The sequence below is a fragment of the Phanerochaete carnosa genome (assembly GCF_000300595.1).
Source record: "Phanerochaete carnosa HHB-10118-sp unplaced genomic scaffold PHACAscaffold_6, whole genome shotgun sequence".
Classification (NCBI taxonomy): domain Eukaryota; kingdom Fungi; phylum Basidiomycota; class Agaricomycetes; order Polyporales; family Phanerochaetaceae; genus Phanerochaete; species Phanerochaete carnosa.
The window spans coordinates 712748-734026 of record NW_006767633.1 but is presented as its reverse complement, the minus strand read 5'-3'; the positions used below and the strand labels follow the sequence as shown (position 1 = coordinate 734026).

Below are 21279 nucleotides of genomic sequence, written 5' to 3'. Positions count from 1 at the left end.
CTCGTATACACGTACACAAGATTGTCAGACATTAGTACTTTCACATTATGCCTCTATTTGCATGCATGTCACAGAGCCAACTAGTTTTCATATTTAGTTGTATGAGCATAATCACAACGTCTCATGAACGCTGCAGACAAGTAGCTCTGTATTCTATTGATGGCATTACAACCGTTTTTGATTCTTCGTCGAGCGCTGTCTGCCGCCTCAGTTGTCCTCTGGTCCAGCTGCGGCGGTGCGCAACTTGAATGGCGCAAAGTATGATTGACCTTCCGCAAACGCAAGGCGATAATTCTTCCCTGCAGGTACAGCAACGCTGATGAGCACATTACAGTAGGTGTACAGTGTTTGTTTAGGGCCACGATGAAAGACAGTATAGTACGGCGCGGACAGCCAAAATTAAGATAAGTTAGCTCACGTCATATGTCGAATCGCCGAACCTCTACACCTCTCGCGTCCGCACTGATGATTCTCCGTTCATCAAAGACGACATGTCCCTTGGTTACAGGGACCTCTGCAACAGGCGCGTCACCATCGGCCGGGCTTGCACCCACAAAGACTTCGGCACCGGTGCCAGCTTCGAGGTCCCACACCCAGATGCTCCCATTCGCGCCCAAGCTGACGCAACGACCGTCCGCGAGGGCAAGCGCAGTGACAGGGCCGAGCTGACCGTGTAACGAGCGTACGTACGTGAGCTTCGGCGGGGACGAGCCAGACGGGAGGTAGAGCCGGTACAGCTGCAGCGAGCTCGGCGAGTGCATGCGCGACGCGATGAAGCTGCTCGTTGTCGACGAAGACGGTGAGGATGGCGCGGACGGCGAGTCGGAACCCGAATCCGGAGTACTGTCTGTATTGGCTAGCGGAGGCGGATCACCCGGTGCAAGCACGACCCACTTGCCATCGGTCTGCGTGTCCGCGACACGCCCGACTCTGCGACCCCATTGCTCGCGCATGAGCCGCAGCTTGTGCTCGTCGATCCAACCAGAAGGGACGTCGTACGCGCGGATTGTGCGCGACGAAGACACGACGAACGACGGCGATGTCGTGATGATAAGCTCCGTTGCGCCGACACTCCAATGTGCCGGGAAGACGGGTATCGCGTACGCGATAATGAGCTTGTACGTGCCGGTGCCGGAGGGCGTTAGCACAAGCGAACTCGGTGGATGCGAAGTAAACGAAGAGAGCGTCTGCTTGTGTATGATATTACCAGAAGAGAGCTCGTATAGTGAGAGGTGAAAGGACCGAGATAGCGTCGCCAGGAGTCGTCCATGCAGGGCAGCCTGGATTATGGGCGTCGTCCGAGGTATGCTTGCCGCAGGTAAGTAAGCGAGCTGCTTAATAGACTGTGTTGGGTGGTGATGGTTCACCGAGAAAACGACGAACTCTCCAGTAGAGAGGAAGGCCGCTAGGCGGACGCAGTGTGCGTGAGCGGGCGGAGACTGGTCTAGCGCCAAGGCTGTTACGAATGTTGACGGCTGAGATCGCGGGGTGTGGCATATCAGAGAATGCATGCCGTGGAAGGGGGATACAAGCTGGAGTTCTGGGTGTTCAGACTGGGTCTTGACGGTTGTGATGGTGAGAGTGCCTGCCAGTAAGACATGGGTCCCGTAGAGAGCTCGGTCGGCGGAGTCGGGTACGCTTTGTGAAAGCTCGGGCTCAGCATGCAAACGTTCGACTGAACATCGTCCTGAAGAATGACCGTTAGTACGTAGTTCAACTCTGAAAGTATATTCGACTCACCAGTACGCCAGTTTGAGCTAATCCGGAACATCCACTTCCAATCTCTGAAGTCCTCAGGCATCTCATGCTTCGCCCTACCAGGAAGAGGCTTCGTCTCTCTTCCATCGCTCCTCCCAATAAATCCCCTCACACCTCTCAACCTAGTGCGACCATACTCGCTCAAGTACAGTCTCTTCCATAACTATCCCGGTGGATGCAAGTTCAGCGAGCGCTCCAACGGATGGGCCTGCGAGTGTGCCAAGTACCTGGTTGTCTAGTGCAAGGCGAGACCAGTCTCTGCTAACATGCTGCACAGCACAGAGGTCCGTATACAACAAATAAGAGAATATGACGAGGATTATCTCGTCGTACAGAGCATTGAAAGGACGATACGCCGAGTCCAAGCCGTGCAGAGCTGCGCCAAAGATACGCTTTGCTTCGGGTAGATCTGCAGGAAACAGACGTCGCTTCGTCATCGTTGGATACGCCCAGCTGACTCGCTAACTGTCTGTAGAGAGGAAAGGGATGAGAAATCGAGCATAAGCTTCGGGATGCTGGAGTACAGTTCATGACACATAACAAGTATTACTTAAGTCTGGTAAGAAATATTTGAACTCCGCCGGTATCTCGTCTCAATCGCACCCTTACGAGCACATCAACCATGTTGTTCAGGTAATTACTACTCCGGGGTATGCTTTGCTTCAACTCTGCTTTAGACTGGGCAGGCCTTTCCCGATACGACCCGCAAGATGGCATGTTTTTGAGGCAGCCCCGGATGAGTTCCCTCTGGTCCTGACTTAGCCCCCGCGCGGCTGAGAATATTTCTGACACGCGCGCCCCAACGCACTCGACCTTCAAATCGTCGTCTGCCATAAGCCCCATGCCACAGTTTGCGTTCAGCCCGCTATCCCCCACAGCCTTACGCCGCCGATGTGACGTCGCCAACGGTAAGCTTCAGCGATATTCGTCCCCGTCTGGGCACACCTCACTCTAACAACCCAAGTATTACTCAAGCGCAGGCAGAACCTCACATACCAAAGTTACAGCTACCTAATTATCGGTATCAGGAGTATTTGTCGCCGCCCGGGACGTTCAAGGCCGCCGGTCTTCGCCTCGTTGGATCTGCGTACCCCTATAATCAAGCAAGAAGTAGAGTTTACGGCAGCACACTCATAAACACGCCTTTCCGCCTCCCAGGGTGCGGCTGCGCTCTAGGGTCCTTAATGTCCGCCACTCTCTGCGCATGGCGCGCTCTGCATGGGCGGCTCCATTCTTTCAACCCCCACCGTACTTCTATCTCCATCACATGCCCTACTGCAGGAGGGCTTCATACAAGGCTTCTAGACACGGCGGCGGCTCTGTATGTGCCTACGTGCTTGCTATCTGCAGGTTAATGCCCGTAGGTCTGGGGCGAGCACGGGTCGTTACTTCAAAACTTGAAGGCCTCTCCACTATCCTCTGTGAGAAGCCGCAGACAACGCTCAACGCATAATATGGAATGGGACACTGTGTCAATTATAACGCTATCGATAAAATACAGGGTCATTTGTACAAGTGTCTTCTAAGACTACGTCATTAAGTTTATACAACTAAGTAGGAAAACCAGTTGGCTCTGAAACATGCATGCACATAGAGCATAAACACTTATCGATAATATCTCCGACAAGTCTGTGTGCGTGTATATGAGAATTTTCGGACATTAGACGTACTCATCCAGATGGTTTGCGCTGTCCGGAAGCTGAATGCGAGGGGATGAAAGAGACTAGTACCGCCGCGACCACGAGTTGTTGATCGTGCCCGCTACTGCTGCAAGCCGCCTCTGCGTCTCCGCGTGAGTCAATGGTCGCGTAGGCTTCGGCGGAGGGTCTGACTTTGGTGCCAGATCCGTGGCACTGCTTGCAAATCCGATGCCCATGGAACCGGCCGCCGTTACGTCGTATTTGTCTTTGGGGACTTGCGGCGTAGCGGCCGCCTTGAACTTCTCCCGCAGAGCTTTGCGGCCGGCCGGCGTAGTTGGGTCCAAGACGACGTCAGGAGCCGGCTGGAGCGTCTTATTACTGTCGAAGGGCGAGTTGCCTCGAGGCAGGAAATGCGGATAGGCGAACGACGAGTCTGAGCCCTGTGCACGAGGACTACTGTTGTATGCCGCGGTGGCAACTGCGACCGGAGGTGCACGGACGTTGGCAGCATTGGCGTGACTAGCCGGCGTGACGTTGGGTGACCGCATGTTAGGGGCAGAGAACTGCGAGGGTGCCGGATACACATGGCGTGCTGGTGACGCGCCGCCATTGCTCGCAGCCGTAGTACCTATGAACCGATGTAACACATGAGTGACCTTCTCTGGATCTATAGCGGAGGTCGTACCTCTCGTTGTGTTCGTCGAGGAAGGTTGAGAGATTGCTTGGTTGTTCGTGGCTGCCGGCGTTGAGGGCACGGTCTGTGTGTCCTTTTCCCCTGTGTTATACAGCGCGCGTCCGACGGAGGCAGATGAGGCAGGTCTCGGTTGTGTTTCGATGCGCGGGGGAGGGGAAAATGCAGGTCTAGGAGATTTAACACCTGGCTCTGGTGGCTGTGTCCGTGAGGTAACATTGCTTCCGGACGACATGGGACCATCTTGAGCTGGATCATTCACGGGTGGGGCAGGAACGAACACTTCAGTTGATGAAGCCTCCGCTTGCGAGGCTTCCATAGGTGAGCTTCGCACTGTTTGTGAGCCACGGCTGAGGATGGAAGAATCGTCCGGCGGAGAAATGGAGATAGAGGGATACGGCGGGCTGAGGTCTGGCTTCAGACTGGCGGACGACGAAGAGAATGACGACGCAGGGCTGTTGGGCTCTGACTCATCGTCGATCCCTAGGTTCCGGAAATGAGAAAAGTCTTGTTTTGCGCCGCCTCGAGTGGGGCTGAATATGGGTGAAACGGGGGAGGCATCCGGAGAGTCGTCATCACTATGCACGCCCGCCGTAGATATCCGCTTGTGAGCTGGTATACCCTCTGAAATAACATATCAGTTATGTCCAGGCAGAAAAGTGGCTCTCGTACGTAGATAAGTGCCCCGCGCCGGTATCGGCGATGATGGTTTCAGGCGCAGATGCGTGTTCAGTCCATGGGGTTCTGGGAGAACTGCTAAGTCATCGGAAGTCGGAGCCGGCGAGCTTGGCTGTGCCGAGATACGGAAGAGTAAGTCGCCTTTGCGGTTGAAAACAGGATCGACGAAGTGGCAGCCAGGATGTCCCGTACGGCATGCCTGCAGCACAGTCACAAGTGGTCGCAATCCCTGTTCGAGACCTCCGACGTCCATGGTCTTCGGCAATGCCCTGCGAAGCATCTCTTGAGGATTGAAAGATCTTAGCGAGGAAGGCCGTCCCTCTGACTCCGTCTCGGTAAACTCGGTGGGGTAAGTGACTGTCGTGACGCGAGGCTGGCAATCCTCAAACAAGACTTTCACGACTGTCCTCCAGTGAGCATATGCTACAGAACTACGCCAGCGTATGCGTCAGACGACATCTAAAACGGAAAGCGCAGCTGTACTTACCGCCAGCCAGTTTCAACCAGCTCAAGACAGACTGTGCCGTAGAGAGCAATCTTCAAGCCGTTGGGGCTAGATGTCGTAGGCAACTCGAGACAGTTCTCCGTCCGGGCTGTGCTGACGATCAGTCGACAATCTATCGAAAAGCGTATGGGACGTACAAAGGCCAAAACGGGACTCGTCACGACCAATGGTGAACTTGCGACTACTCTTCCAGTGATACCGTACTGGACCACCTGCCCCGTCGGATGGCGAGGGAACAAACGCACAGTCGCCCACCACGCGCTGACTGTGATTGTTCCAACTAGTGAGGTACAACTCCCAAGGCGACCGCTCGACCACAGACGGGGTAGGCTCGATACGAGTCATGGCATTCACCTCGGATAGGATGGGAAGCAAGCTTGCGTGTAGGAAGCTGTCAGCCGAGAGAGCAAGCATCCCATGGGAGGGAGAGGGATTGTTGCTGACCCAGGTATCCCAGCGCTGAGGAATGGGGACGGGAAAAGTCTTGCTATTGTTCATGCCGACGACCAAGACGACCGGTTCGGAAACATTGGCTAGGCTGGTACTGGCGTCGAAACGTGCTCGCTCTGAGTTAGTGTAGAAGCTGACGCTGGTCAGGCCACGAGAGAATGCATGGGAAGACGCATCCCAGACGGGGACAGTGCTGAGAATGTGGCGACCTGTGGAGGCGAGTCGCTTGAAATAGTGATCGCGTAAGTACACGACAGCAGCTTGAGCCTTGTCGATGGACCGCTTGTCGTCCGCAGTACAGAGGTCCTTGAAACTCGAATGCTCGAGATCGAATTCCGCGTCTTTTGAAACCGGTCAGTCAGCACGTCATGACAGGGTCAGACATCACACATACGCTGGAGGTCCAAGTAGACGTGGTTGAAGGTGACATCCCTTCGGCTACTGAGTGGATGGGATCTGGCGAAGTCGGAGCGCCATTCAGGGTCGACTCCGGGTAGGGATGCGTGATCGCAGAGGTCCAGATCGACGGAGAAAGCGACCGACCAATCCGAGAAATGGAACTGGTCTACGTTTCTATATGCCAACAGTCAGACACAGCTCCCTTGGGGCCGCAATGTGACACATACCTGCTGTGGAACGACCGGCCTCTGATGGGCTTGAGGCTGCCTTTGACGAGCTTGACGCGCAGAATAGCCTTGCGTTCGCTCGTGAGCTGGAGCTCAAGAGGCCCAAATATCGCAGAGAAGTGGTCATCATGGTGCCATTCGGTTAAGAAGCGGTCGCCAGCGACGTCTGCTTGAGACCGCGCCCAGTGGGATTGGAAGCGGTCGTTGATGGAGGTCTCGGACAGAGCGAAGACCTGGTCGAAACCGGCCATGTCGACGCGCTGGGATAAGTCTTGCCAGGTAGTGGGACCAGGAACGACGCTGCTACTTGAAGTCGTAGCGTTCGTAGCAGGAGCTTCCCGGCTATCTGATGGCGAGATCGTCGTGGGATCGCTTATGTCGGAGGGGCGGTGCTTGGTCTCCGCCCAGCGGAGGTCGTGGTGGAGAATGACAAGGTATCCCGCCTTCTCCAGGATGTTCAAGTACTCTCCACAAATGAACTCAATGATCCGATCTCTGCACTGTACCGCCTCTTGGTCGGACTCGAGGCAGCCTGCAAGCTGCGATAGCTGAGGCATAAAGTGGCTGCCTGGTAGACAAACGTCAGACGGATTCATACTAGGGACGTCGATAATTCACGCTTACCTCGTGGATTAACTATGTACTTGATCACGTTACTATCGCTCGTCTGCTCGCGCTCGATATTCATCAACACTGCCACCTTCCAGTCGCAAAATACCTTGAAAGGATGACTACCGCAGCTATCAGCACGAGGTACAATCATCTGTATGGTTAAGCAAACCAACCTTTGGTGCTCGCCGGTCTTGTAGAAAAGGGCTTCGGCGATGTCGAAGTAGAGGATCGCTTCGTCGTCGCATACTGCTGCAACCTCAACCTCTGGTGGTCCGAACACCATGCCGAAATGTACATCCTTTCCGCCAAGCACTACCTTGCTTCTCGCCTCCGCAAGCGACAACGCGACACGATCTACAGGCTTCCCGGGTTGGGATCTGGGCATCGTCGACGCCATGAGCCACGACGTGCAGAGGAAGCGATTAATCTCCTCCACAGGCACAGTCTGTACGCCGGTGCCGGTCGGCGACGTGAGCGAAGCTCGGGAGAAGTCGACTGGGATTGGCTGATTTTCGTCGGAGAAGGCCGCCGGACAGAAGAATGTGGCATGGCCCGCAGTCTGGAGGAACGAGAGATAGCCTTGCAGATACGCCTCGAATGCTTCTCGACCTCTCGAGACCGGTAGAGAGATTTGCACGAGCTTGGCATCTGAATATGGCCGGTTAGCTCAATGTTACCCGGGCGCGTGAAATTTGGCATACGCTTGTAGTCCAAGTCAAATCTCTTGGCAGGGCGTGGCTTCTTGTCCTTGTCTTCCACCATAACGTCGCTCATCTGGAAGCTCATCCTGAATGTCACTTTGATATCGGACATTTCTTCGTCAGTACGACTAGAAGACCGCAAAGTAGACTGAATCAGTAAGTGAGCTGTGGATATGTGACGGTCCGCATACCTCGCAACCGGCGGTTCATGCGATAGCCGAGGACGATCCAGAGCGTATTGTGCCTTAATGACGTTGAGCTCGACCATGGCCGTGTGGTTACAAATGAAACCGATCCTCGGCGCCTTCAGCTGAATGTCGAATCTCTGGTTCTCCGTGAAGCCGTAAGGATGATCATTCTGACTTCCTAACGAATACTTCGCAAGGGCGATCATGTATCCTGCAGCAGTATCATCAAGCGTTAGCCGGGAGGGGCACTAAAGCTCAACATCCAACACTCACGGTAGTTCTGGTGTTGGATGTAGCGAGCATACTTCTCCGTAGTGTAATCGAAAGCCTTCTTCCACAAAGCCCCGACTTGTGCGTTAAGAAACGTAATGATGCGAGAGACGTCGTTGTCGCTACGAAACTCTTTCTTGACTGCCATGGCTTCGGGGACGGGGGTACGGGGGGGGACGATACGACCTGTGCTTCATATGACCTGTTATACTTCCTAGAAGATAAAGTTCTGTGCTGTGGCGACGGAGGCAGGGGGTTTTCGGCCACGCCAGACCAGAGCCGTTGCCACGCCCCGCTACGCGTGGCTTCATGAAAAGAAAAGAGGCGCCAGGACCGACGGTGACGGAGGCTTTCGTGGGCATGGGAGACAAGGTATCCCTGCAATTTTCCCGAGATGAAGTGACCACGCCTGCTCGCTGGGGTAAATCTGAGATATGCGCTACAGGGCCACCATAACTTCGTTTAAGGCGCTCAGGCCTCCCTCTTTGGTAGGTGCGTGACATTCAAAGCGGGAAAAGTATCCGCGTATTAGATGCTTACTTCAAACCATCGGGAGAAAGCAGGTCCCGAGCCCGTATCAAACGCATGCAAATGCAGAAAATTCCTTATGCTCACGCTGTATACAAATGTGCCATGTCCGACTTTGCTCCATGCAGCACTGCGGTAAAGAGAAGCTCCGCGCAATGCCTCGAGTTAAGATCAAGGGGTAGAGCCAAGTGTCAACTTGCCTTTTCTGAAACGGGAGTGGTTCAGGAAAGCGATGGTGGTGGCGAACGCCTGTGAAGCAATCGGAGGAGCCGCTCGCGCATTAACAAGACCCTAAAAGAAAGCACGAAACCCTTCAGCCTGAACGAAAACAAGCAAGTCTGAGATCAGCCACCACAACGATCGGCAACGGAAGGGGGACGCAGATGCTATGCATGGCGACATCCGGACCGATTGGACCTGACGTAGTAAGTTTAGACTGGCTGCGCAGTGATAGGGCTTTGAAACATACGCATGTAGTTGCTGAATCTCCCCCTCCGGAACTTCTCATTGCTTCCTAAAGTCGTGTTGTGGGAGTCTCTAGTCCTTTCTTGGGCATACGTTAGGAAAATTTCATCAGAATAGGGGGAATGAGGCATGTCTGGTCGTTTGGCAATCGGATCGGCTTTGCCTGCTCCAACGCCGGAGCTGAACAACGGTGGGCTGCAGGCATCTAGAATTAGCGCTTCAATGAGGCAGAGGGTGACCTGGCGTGAGTAAGGCTCCGTACGTACGATCTGCTGGTGATGTTGGTGAGTAGGAAACGAGCAGAATAACCCTCGAATGAACTGGCCCACCGATCTCTTCCGGATTCGAGAGCATGACACCGCAATCGGCTACGCGGATGCGCTGAAGGCCTAAGTTATGTAGAGTGTGTAAGAAAACCAGAAGTACAGCATCAGGCTCCGAAGAACTTGCATTCCTAGAAAACTAAACCGCGGACACGAAGGTAGATCCGTTATCGCCCGGAGGAGCTGTCCACCGGGGGACGAAGAGCGGACTTCTCGCGACTTTGTACGATGGCACGAGGAATAGGGAACGCTAAACTATCCACGCATTTAACATGAGCGACCAATCACGCCAGAAAACGGCAGCCGAACTGAGGCTTGCTTCTTACCTGCAGTAACCGCGTGATCTCGTAAGTTCCGCCTTCCTGTGCGACTTGCGTGAGCATATAGAGAAGATCAGAAATCTTGGAGCGTACCGGTGACACAGGCGATGCTAAATGACGGGTGGAACACCTCTCATAGAAAACTCTAAGATTGGCTATACTTAACTTACGTAGAAGCTGGTAGCAATGCCAAAGTTTTGAATCCGGTGTACGCCATTGACATGCATCCAACAACAGCGCACAGCCGCCTCGCAGTCGATTCGATGAAGCCGGAGCAGTATCACTTACAGAGCCCCGAGAAATTAAGAGCATCCTGATGGCTGGGACGTTCAACGTGGAAAACGCACGGCTTTTTCCAAAGTCAGCTTCACTGCGCTTGAAGGAGTGTCGTAAGTCGAATAAGCTGTACATGGCCGTGCGATGTGAAAGACTGTATGAAGTCACTAAGCGATGCCGTGACCATCAAGTGACTCCAGGTAGAATTTCTTCTGGAAGAGTAGATCAGCGATTGACAACGACACGTGCATACAATCTGACAATACTGACCGCTGCTAGGATGTTTTCGCTAGGCAGGTATCCGAACCTTAAATCAACGGCTGCCAGGAGAAAGAATGAGGTTGCCTCGGGAGAAGCGGGTTGTTCGTACACACCTCCGCGATTCTCTCGGACGCTCCAAAGCGTCTAAAACAGTGCTTATACGGATCACTGTGAAGGGTGAGAGCGAAGGTGTATCTCAGTAAAGTTCTAACCTAACCTGGCCTCGTGGAGATGCCTTCTAATGGCGCGAAGTTAGACTGCAGCGAGATAATCCCACGAGTCGATCGTGGAGGCATCGCGGCTCCCCCAATTCAGCCTCGCGGGGAGCTCCGGTAGCTTCTTTCACTTTGGGCGGGGTTATCGGAGGAGTTGCAACTGCGCAAATAAGAGGGTGCTAACCCTGGTGCGCTATGTGCAATTGCTCCAGCCCGACTCCCGCATCGCCTTCTTCCAATGAGTGATCACAAGTAGTTGGAGACAGCTGCAAGCTCTATGCGTGGACAACATTCCCCACCAGACGCCTGTAAACAGAAGAGATGCTGATTCTCTGAGTAAGAGTACAAAATCAAATACCAAGACACTCACGTAGACTTGACTAGGTCTGTTCTATTGTCCGGCCTCAGGAACAGAAGGCTGTCGGTAATTATGCCAGAACCACCACCATGGTTGGTAGAGAACTGTCAAATCGCAAGCATAATAGAGAAGGTCAGAGACACAGAGTGTATTATTCGAAGGCTCGAAATAGGGGAAAAGTACGCGTGCGCGAGAGCAAAGACGAACTGGTAACCATATTCGGACGCGGGCCGTGGGATCTACATGCCTAATTAAGCCGACAAGCAAGGACGCTAATTCTAGGCTTCGTTTTGTGCCCATCCACCTATTCATCGACATCAGCTATGGTCGCTATGCCATGGAGGTATGTGAGTGGCGTATCCGCATGATTCATCAGTATATTGATTACTGAATATCGTTAATATGAAAGGCGAAATAACTGACTTCCATGCAGCAGACACTAAGGAAAATTCTTCTAGCGATGCCAAGCGGGACAGTGTAAAGCATCCGTCTAAGACTCAGTTCGAGGTCGTTTCATTCGGGGACATTTGCGACTAGCAGAAGCGTTCCTACTGTCTGGAGTATTGTCTTGTCGGCCTTGCCGTTCTCATCGCGCCTCTTCCGGTGCGCTCCATCGGCGTCCTCTTCCCCGAACTCGTCGGCCTCGAGGACTCTCTTCTTTCCCTTATGGCCTATCCGTCTGAGCTGTCAACGATCCGGATGACCCACTCCCCTTGATCCTGGCTTCAACCTGGGCAGGCGGCGCGAGATAGAAGATTCAAGGTGCAGGTGTCCAAAGCTGAGGCAGGGACGATGCACGATAACTGCTTGGCTGCGACGGTGGCCACGAGCTAACCGAGGCGTCCAAGGGTGCTCGGCGGAGCCTGAAGGCACTTTGCATCGGAAGGTGAAGTGGCAGTTGCGAGACAAGGTAGCACCTTGTTCGGTTGTACCTGTTATGTAGGTTCTTGTGATGGTTATTCGGGACTTGGCTACACAGGGCGTCCAGTATTAAACATCAGACAAGCAGAACTCATCTCGATTGTGTAGGAAAGTCATTGGAGGCACGCGACGCAACGCTCCTAGTGCTCGGGCAGTAGAGAGACACGTCAGCGAACAGAGAGATGTTGACCTCGCTCGTCGCAACCACCGAAGAGGCCGTCTTTCTCTGCCTTGGGGTCGACACGATGGGCGTCGAGCCGCTCGGGCGCTCCAGCGGTCCAACGTCCAACTCATGTGCGTATACAGCCAATCGGCTGTTGGTCTCGAGAAACGCCCTGTGTACAATATCGCGGATCTCTGGGAGGTACAGTACGATGTGTGCGAGGGTGTCGTAGTTCCTTTGAGCCAGTGGTTGAGCCTCGGCTAAGTCATCCAGGCGGTCTCGGTTCCGGACCACTCGCCCCCAAGTAAGTTATCGCTGATTGCAGTAAGGGGTTCAAAGTAAGCGGAGTTTAAATTTTACTGTAGAGACACATTCTGGAATCTGCAGAGGGGCTCAAACTCCCACGCCTACAACAGACCCGCCGTAAAGTTGAAGTAGAGCATCCTCTCAATCCGGAATACTTTCTTCCCGACTCGCAGGAAACGCTTAGCATGCATCTTCTCCAAGGCCCTTCCCCGCCGCCTTGTTGCCCGCGTTCTAGCACATGTATCCGACGTCGAAGCTTGTAGCTCTCGAGGTCACAGGACAACAAGGGACGACAACAGAGTTTGTGAAGCTATGCCAAAACTGAACGAGCAGATAACACGGACTGAGAACATGCCATAACAGCACGAGAATCCTGTTTCCTAAGTATCATTACTAATAGCCTTTCATACCTCAAAGCGCGAGTTTCCGACTCCTATCCTGCTTCAACATAGTTTCGCTCACGTCTTAGTGAGGTCGAGTCGCATTCCTGAGAGCCAGGCTTTCGGTTCCAGTGCTTTCAGCCTCCTCAGTCTTCGGCGAAACACTATGCCGAAATGACCGGTGGTAGCAGTCAGAACACGAATACCGACGGACGACCGGACAAGCTGCTCATAAAGTGTGCGAGTGGTGACCTACCCTCATTGCAGCTCGCCGAGTCCCTGTTTCCCCCACGTTCACTATGTTGGCGCACTCAGGCCAACCTCCTGTCCAAGCCTACTGGCCATAGTAATCGTCACCCTGTTTGTACCTGACAGTACAGTACTTATACCTTCGTCTTTCAGTGCCGCGAGTGACTATATCACTGTAGCCGCCACGTGCAAGTACATCCATTGCTTCCCACTGTGTTGCTCATGCAAAACCTGTCACCCAGGCCTCATCATCTACGAGTTTTCGATTACAATCGTCGGAGAGATTAACGCTGTCTGGAAAAGACCTATCACCGCATCCTCCATACTCCTAGGCTCGGTACGATGGTGTTTGCTCCTCAAAGCCATGCTACAACTTGCGCTAGCAACTTCGAATGTAAGCTTTGATGTCTTTGACTATGTATAATCTACAACAATACTTCTTACAGGTGTAAGTGCAGTTCGTCTAAGACCCATAAGTGTCGGGTGGCTTACAGAACCTAACACGCAGCTGCCCACAGTCTGAGATCCTGAGCTGGATATTCAGCCTTATTGGATACCTCCAGATAGCACGTATGCCTCACACAGTCTTCTCAAGTCAAAAGTGCCCACTAACCTCGTAGATCAGTCTTTTCCGCCCTGCGCGTGTTCGCAATCTGGAATAGGAGCTATGTCTGGTCGCTGATGGTGTTCACACTGAGCATGGTGCCATTTGCGACAAATCTAGTGCGTGTCGCGTCTGCTCGAATCCCTCATATACTCCGGCCGATGCTTCTATGCAGTATGCCGCGGTGGAGGCGGAGTACACATCTATTCAAGTCTTGGACCGGCTCATTGGAGTGACATGCATTCAAGAGCCCCTGTTCTCCGCGCAAACACATCGCATGTGGGTGCACATATCTTACCCTCGCACTTCTGAAATATTGAACTTCGCGGTATAGAGGTACGCTCCGCGGTCAGAGTATTCTAACATGCCGGAGACACTGACTCAAACGCCCCCTGCTCGCAGTCACATCCACCACACGCGGCTTACTCGTCCTCGCCGACACTATCGTGCTCGTCTTGACCTGGATTAAAACATTCAGACACTGGAAGAATGCTCGCCACCTCAAGATGAGGTCATCAGTGACGACGTGTTTGCTGCGCGGTGGTCAGTAGTCCTTTGCGCGCCTCCGCATTTGCTATCACTGATGCCCAGCTGCCTACACAGGAACTCTGTATTTCATGTAAGTGCAGCTCGTAAGTAGCTCTACATGGAGTGGCTCATGGCAGACGATAATGAATACAGAGCTCTGCTAGCGATAAATATAGCCCAGCTACTGACCTATGGCTCCTCCGGGGTATGTCGCCTACATAAGCACACGAGCCGTAGCTGACATTGAATTCAGGCCCCATCATTTCTAAACATGTTTATTACGACTCTGGTGCGCATCGTACGTTCTGTTTACCCTAGTTGCACTCATGGACTGGCCATGCAGCCCCCGGTGCTCATTGGCCGCTTCATGATCAATCTTCGGACGGCTGGCTCGGAAACGGGGCCGGACTACTCTGTAAGCGAAGGACAGTCGGCGCTACAGTTCAGAAAGCCAACAATTCAACTGGGCAATATTGGAGAGACGCTGCAGGGTGCCTGGAGCGACGAATCCTGTGACGAAGAGAATGACCTCGCTGAAGTGGATGAGGGGGAACGTCGTGAAACTACCAGTGCTGAAGTATGAACCGTCGCCGAAGATCTCTGGGGCACACACTAGTGTTTTAAGCGGACAGCGGGGTCTGTAACTTATGCGAGCAGGAAATTCGAAGGCTACGATATCGACTAATCCCGAGTGCAGGCTTTGAGCGCTTGAGCCTTGGCCTGTATATCACTCATACCGTTGATGGTACAACGCTTAGCTTAGGAAATACAACTCGACCATGTACGGGAGGCTCTTAGGCCATTCAAGTACTGTTGGTACGCACACTGTACTTGTTCGTAACATTGTTTGTGTTTTCTGTATTCATGGAGTCTGCGCGCGCTGTGTTTGGCGCGTATCTCATGCCGAAAACGAGCTTCACCATCTCTCGAGTTCATTGAACCCTTATTCTTGTCCATCATCAACCTTCATACCACCTCTTTGTGCCACAATCGGAGAAATTTTCATTACGCTCTTAGTTTAAGAAAAACATGTCCGTAGGCAGGTCGGGGGATTGAAATGCCTAATTAAGCCATGCAATAAGGACGCGATATGGTTCTGGGCTTTATTCTATGCTCGATCCATCTACTCGTTAGCTATGACGAGACAGTGTGAAGTATTCTCCTTGGCACACATAACATTCTCGTGAGTTGACATGAAAGTGGTTTCAATCTCACTTTGAGATAGTTTTATGCAGGACAACTCACACTCACTTACACGAGGTCTTAATACAACTTTAAAGTTGGTGACGCACGGCTTCTCTCTTGTAACCGCGTTTACATCCTTTGTTCCTTCACCGAGAACCACTCCCTGGACAACTCTCATGGCTAATGCTCCTGATGTATTTGCGCAAGAGCTCGACCACTATTGCCTTGGGCGCGCTTTGTGGTCACCTGAACCTCTTCATGGCGACATCTACATTGGTGATGTAGGGTATATAGACGAGGATGGCGCCTTCCACAGGCTTTTCAATGTCACCGTAGATCAAGATCACCCAGTCAATGGTGGCGGCGTCCCGTCCAACTTCGAGCCATTATTGCTCAATCAGCGGCTGCTAACGGTCAGGCCCAACTATTTCCCAGCCCAGTCATTTGTAAGCAGGAGCGTGAAGAGTCATAGTGTCGGAGGATCTGCGAATGTGTAGGTGGCCATTCGTCTTTCAAAGCGTCGTCTTCGGACCCTCCACAGACAGAGCGGAACTGGCGCAGGTGCGGGGCTCGGATACAAGTTCGAATGCTCAAGCTCTCAAGGCGGTATGCTGATCATACATGATCAAGCCACGAAGACCATAGTACAGCGATCAGCCAAGATCACGCACTATATCGCGCGAAATCATGGCAGCTGGTGCGACTTCGCAACTGATCCGGATAAGTACGGCGTTCAATGTCAACCGGAAGATATCATCATGGTTCGCGGAACACTCAAGACGTCTGCGTGGACGGTCGCCGCATACCGGGGAAATATGAAACAGACACACAGCTTTTCGTTTAACTGTCAACTTGGATCCGTCGTCGAGGCAACCGTCGAGGCCACGTCTTCGGAGGAAAGGCACATGCCAAATGTGCAGTATCGCACGGGACCTCGCCGCCAGCCTTCATCTGTAAGCTCATCTTCCGAGGCTTCGGCAGTATCATCTCGTAAAGCCTACAAGTACGAGCTGCCGGAGTTGAAGACAGTGTCGACCACGTACTGGGAAAGGAGACCTGAAGAGGCGAACGACCAGTCGGTCTTCCTAAGCTATTACAAGATTAAGCGACGCCCTATACTCCCTAAGAGAATCATCGCGAACGCCGGGCCGAGCCAGCTTCCACCTCATGACGACCCAGCGCCCTCTAAAGTCGCGGGTAGTACAGGGCGATCGGACGAATCATCTGCAGAGGTGCGTTCCCGGTGATATACGACAATGAGTCCAGAATGATTAATTCAAGCCAACAGCTACGCTTGGCCGTCGATCTTCTCCTTGACTACATTCTCGAGGTACGTAAACTAACATTGCTCGGCTACTTGCTAACAGTTCGCTACAGCACTCAGACGCGGAATTTGCCATCGCCAGCGATGGCGATATCTCCGATCTCTTCGAGGTACGCAGCTGGTTCTTGATCTTAGTGAATCATCTCACACTAATGCTTTCTGAGGGTCGGACCATACCAGAGGATCTCTATGGGTGGCTAACCGAGATTAGGCCTCGGATCGACGTGGATGCTGAGAACAGTCAGCGATTCGCTCAGCCATCTGTGCGACCTCTAATCTTCCCATGCAGTTGGGACACTTTCCGACCCAACAATACATACCAGCACATACAACCGCTTCCAACAGTCCAGTACAACTCATGGATCGATAAGCGAACAGTCTTCTCATGAGATTTACGAACACGACAATGCACTCCAAGTAGCTGCATTTTTCAAGTCCCAATTTCACGCACTCTGGCAACAGGCGAACAGCCACATTGGAAGTCGATATGCGCAAGGCAAGCACGATCTGACCTACCGTAAGTTCAGCCGCCCCCAGAGTCTCGCTCTTGTTCACGGTGCCCCACAATCCAGGTTACTGCATTGCACTGGCCGAATACCGAGATGGCACCCCGAACGTTTCCCCGGAGAGGGTTAACTTTCACGTTCAACTAGGACCGCCTGATCTCGAGATCTGTTGCCAGCACGAAGTAACACTCCATCTAAATATAGTTAAGGGCATGTTCTCTCCGGACCATTACAACGCTCCCAGCTCCTCGCATTCTCGCAGGTAACATCCTCGCCAGATTTCACCGCATATCAGGCTGACTAATGGGCGTATCTAGCATGTCAGCTATAGAAGAAATATCCGATACGCGAGTGACGTTCAGCGTACCATTCTACATGACCTCTGCGGCCCCTGTCGTGGTCGGATCTGTTCAAGACTTTGGAGATGAACATCTTATTATACAGCTCCATCTTGACCTCGAAAGTTGGTTGTTTCGTGCCTCAGAGTTAGACTCTTCTCTGACAGGAATATACGCAGATGCTAAGTTGATTGGAGTTTCTCCCCGTGTCGAAAGGAGAAGAGAGGCCTTAGAGGTCTACTTACAAGACTACCTCCACTTCCTGGGGCGCGCGGGGCACGATACGCTTTTTTACCCCCCTTTATCGCCAGACGAAAGCCTGCCGGCGCCCATTGACTTCTCGCGATCTTCGCTTGGATTGCCGGGCGTTACACACGTACAGAACGTACCAGTAGAGGAGATCAACCGCTTCCTCTCAATCGCCTGGCTCATAGCTTCCACAACGTCGAGTACGGCAGATGGTGCCGTTCTTCCTCTTGCGGAGTGCCGAGGGTCGTGGTCGTCCGGCAATGAAGAGGTGCACTTCCGCTTGGTGTTTGGCCCTCCGCAAATCGCAGCGCTATGCGACAGGGAGGTCGTTATATGCTTCGACCTGAAGGAGGCACTTCTCTACAAGACTGAAGATCTCGAGAGGTATGTCCACAGTGGCCGTCCACATTCTGCCTTCGATTAACATCACCAACAGCTCTCCGTTCAGAGTCTTCTCCGACTGGAGAATTGCGATACTGATGAATGTGGAGCGTAGTGAAGAGGATAGCTTTGTGGTGGAATACCATCTGGACCGTCTAAGTAAGTTTCAGCATTTAATTTCAGTAAGCTCTTGGTTTACGGATGTCTTATTTAGGCAGCTATTTCATGCCTCAATTCTCGCAGTTAGGGAATTTCTCGAAGCTGAACGAAGACGCTGTTGGCTATGGGGATCGGGTCATCGACTTCATTTCAGGAGAGTATCTGTACATCCTGGAGAGTACAAGCGGGCTCGTGGTGTACCATCGCGATTCCCGCTCGCCCGGCGCGTCGCTTCAAACGCCTGATTTCGACACCAGCCATGTTCGCCTTCGACAAACCGCCATTGCAGGGCAAGGTTCCTCCTCCGCTGACGCTGTTACCTGGACAGAATTGTCTCAGAACGTCGACATGCACGGTTTTGACATGGTCATTGCGTTGCCACAGACAGCTATTAACGACCATTTCCGCTCGCAGTGGCAGCAAGCGCAAGCGCGCGCCGCCGGCGACCGGCTGCTTGCAGAGTGGCGGTATCAAGATCTCTTCAGCTCAGCGTTCGGGCCACTGACGATACGACTACTTGACGGCGGGAAGGCTCTTCTACTTGTAAACATCATTGAAGGTGGTTTGAAGACCGTCCGAAGCGGGGCTCGGCCTGCTGGGTATACCGGTTCATCGTCCATCAATAATGAAAGGGCTGAGTGTTGATACACAGTGATCTTGACTCTTTCAAATTTGCGGATTGGATGATTGCATTCGATCTCAATCTGGAGCTATGCGACCACACTGCCATACTCGGCGTTAGCCCCGGATGGCGCGAAAGTTTCATCAGGTCCCGTTTCTCCAGCTACGCAAGTGGGGATCTGATGCATCTCTACCTGGATCTGCAGCGTACGCGCATCTTCGCTAGTATCTGAGTGCTTATTGGTGAAATTGAACTTATCAGATGTCGACTTCAACCTCATGCATTCTCGCTTCAAGGGTCTGAACGACCCGCGCTTAATCGACAAGGCTCAAGCCACCGTTGTTTGCCTCCGCGACTACCTCAAGCAACTCGCTTCCCGGGGTCGTCATGTACTCAAAACTATCCCCGTCTGTAGACCTTCCTCTGATACGCACTCGTCCAACGTCACTAGCGTAACGTTCCGCGTCAGCTCAGAGCAGCGTCCGAGCGTCGAGCAGTCCCCCGCATTCGAACCAGCCGTTCTCATCCTCTGCATGAACGGCAATCGGCCCTTGCCCAGCCCCCTACCACAGCATTGGGGCAGATGGATCACGAATGAGTTCTCACCATCTCGTGGTACACTTGCTCTCTCGGCTGACAGCTTCCTGCGCGGGAGACTTCTGCCCCTCCTGTCGGAAGTGAATGCGATAACACGAATCGAGCCTATCTTCTCCGAGTTCCACAAGACGACGTGGAAGCTGCACCTCACCACTTGGGCGAAGAACCCCGAGCACGAACTGGGTGATTGTTCATTTGTCCCTTGTCCACATGCCGAGGCCGATGGGGTGCTGCGGTACCGTTGGAAGTTTGGTCGAAAGTTCAGCACCGACTGCGACGATGCACATACTCTCTGCTGTAGGCCTTATGGTACTATTTTCAATCGTGTTACTCACCGCATCTGCACAGGTCTCACTGAGAATTATCTCGAATTCTTTACGGCTTCCGGCGGCAGCTTGGACATGGTCTTACGTGGGTCAATATTCCTCGAACTCGCTACGAACAACTGGAGGTACGTCATTTTTCATTCATTTACTCTCATGTGCTGACGGACCAAAGCTCAAAGGCACATGCTCGTTGGAAGACCACGCTAAGGATCTCCTTTGAGGGCGGCGGCCTGCGTTTCATGATGGCTGCGTCTCCCATAACATTCACGCACGCTGAATCCGCCGGACGTCCTTACTCGTCGACCCCATTGAATCCGCAGACACTGCTTCGCAATGTGTTGCCGGGGTCCGTGGAGCTCCAGAATGCGGCAGAGTGCATCGGGGAGCTGGAGGCGGCATCCGTCGCGAGTAGTTTGGACCAAGATGCTTGCGTTCTCGGCAACCCGACTTTCAATGCCAAAGGCGATCTCCTTTTCCAGATTCACACACAACTTCATGTTCCGCCATCAGCTATCCGTGTACAAGCTCCTTCCCTAGCCTCTACCATTCATGGAAGTCACGTTGACGCACCACCAAAGCGTGCCGTTGGTGAAGGTGAGAAGCAAATCTCGTGCTCTGCACCTTCTGATATGGATGTCTGCAGAGCACCGAACGCCCGTACATCAAACCGAGCCACGACAACAGCGCATGAAAAGGGGCGATATCTCCCAAAGGTATCACGGGGATGAAGATGATGCCTCGGAGAAGTCCCCCTTTTCGGCTCTCTTGAGCCCTACTCCAGTTAGCGGCATGGTATTCGACAGCTTGCATACCCCCGCGACGTCACTGGCATCCTCGAACCCTAAGTCTGCAGGGCCAACGATGCCATTTTCGAACCTTCTCGCGCCGTCTATTATTACCAGCAGCTCCAGGTCCGTCGCACCGAAGGCAACGAACGATGTACTGTCTCCGGCTAGGCCAGCGTACGAGAGTCTTTCAAACAAGAGTGAGTGAGTATGTGTACTGTTATGGCGGTCGGTGGCTTACTTCTGGGGCTACTTCGCCAGTAGCGGCATCTCAATCTGTGTCCACGGTAACAACCAGTAGCACCAGCAAAAATGCGGGGACATCTGCACGTCGACGTCTGTCGCCGTCACCTCCTCCTTTGGTCATACCGACCCAACCACTCTGGAGAAAGGCCGCATCTCGTCGAGACAGCACTACGACCTCAAGCACGGGGAAGCGGGAATAGTGCTAATTTGAGTTTTGAGCGTTGTTTGTACGCCATCCTGGTGGCCAAAGTTAGTGGTAGCGGTATGATGTTAGCTGCATATGGTACAAGGGATAGTTCGGGTATCGTACGATACCGCCGATTCATTGCTTGGATGTGAATGATCTGTCAGTACTTCAGCCTCTAACCATGCGCCCCTATGTTGCTATTGCACGAAGTCTTGAATAGTAGGCATGCGTGGTTAATTGTGGCGACGGAGCAGTGTCAGGGCGCGCTCCCTCACGAGAGAAATTTGGAACTTTTTTGTTACAAAAAATATGCGAAAACAGCCTGAAAAAATAAGTAAGAAAATGCCATATTTTTCCT

General features: G+C 52.9%; 4 protein-coding genes across 4 annotated transcripts; 2 read left to right on the top strand and 2 right to left on the bottom strand.

Moving 5' to 3' along the window:
* Nucleotides 1–323: 323 nt before the first annotated feature.
* PHACADRAFT_257650 (uncharacterized protein) lies at nucleotides 324–2208 on the bottom strand. The gene is made up of 2 exons (XM_007396695.1): nucleotides 1741–2208; nucleotides 324–1687 (listed from the first exon to the last, which is right to left on the bottom strand). Exons 1-2 carry the CDS (start codon nucleotides 1799–1801, stop codon nucleotides 420–422), a joined length of 1329 nt encoding a protein of 442 aa, XP_007396757.1. The 5' UTR covers nucleotides 1802–2208; the 3' UTR covers nucleotides 324–419.
* Nucleotides 2209–3198: 990 nt separating this feature from the next.
* PHACADRAFT_209879 (uncharacterized protein) lies at nucleotides 3199–8269 on the bottom strand (the record flags this gene model as incomplete). The annotated part of the gene is made up of 12 exons (XM_007396694.1): nucleotides 3199–4026; nucleotides 4084–4713; nucleotides 4762–5198; nucleotides 5255–5360; nucleotides 5410–6063; nucleotides 6117–6295; nucleotides 6349–6916; nucleotides 6973–7079; nucleotides 7134–7608; nucleotides 7662–7789; nucleotides 7853–8060; nucleotides 8123–8269. Coding segments are annotated over 12 exons (4184 nt in total), but the record flags the coding sequence as incomplete, so codon positions are not given.
* A 5031-nt stretch (nucleotides 8270–13300) lies between these two features.
* PHACADRAFT_209878 (uncharacterized protein) lies at nucleotides 13301–14890 on the top strand (the record flags this gene model as incomplete). Its single annotated transcript, XM_007396693.1, has 10 exons — nucleotides 13301–13332; nucleotides 13393–13454; nucleotides 13510–13607; nucleotides 13664–13767; nucleotides 13823–13836; nucleotides 13891–14031; nucleotides 14092–14107; nucleotides 14170–14221; nucleotides 14270–14305; nucleotides 14360–14890. 10 exons carry the CDS (start codon nucleotides 13301–13303, stop codon nucleotides 14597–14599), a joined length of 795 nt encoding a protein of 264 aa, XP_007396755.1. The 3' UTR covers nucleotides 14600–14890.
* Nucleotides 14891–15377: 487 nt separating this feature from the next.
* On the top strand, nucleotides 15378–20696 carry PHACADRAFT_196486 (uncharacterized protein; the record flags this gene model as incomplete). Its single annotated transcript, XM_007396692.1, has 16 exons — nucleotides 15378–15694; nucleotides 15743–16433; nucleotides 16490–16531; nucleotides 16579–16635; nucleotides 16690–16765; nucleotides 16815–17042; nucleotides 17098–17293; nucleotides 17349–17494; nucleotides 17549–18002; nucleotides 18055–18158; nucleotides 18214–18757; nucleotides 18811–18986; nucleotides 19042–19674; nucleotides 19726–19828; nucleotides 19876–20297; nucleotides 20347–20696. 16 exons carry the CDS (start codon nucleotides 15378–15380, stop codon nucleotides 20694–20696), a joined length of 4539 nt encoding a protein of 1512 aa, XP_007396754.1.
* Between the last annotated feature and the right edge of the window lie 583 nt (nucleotides 20697–21279).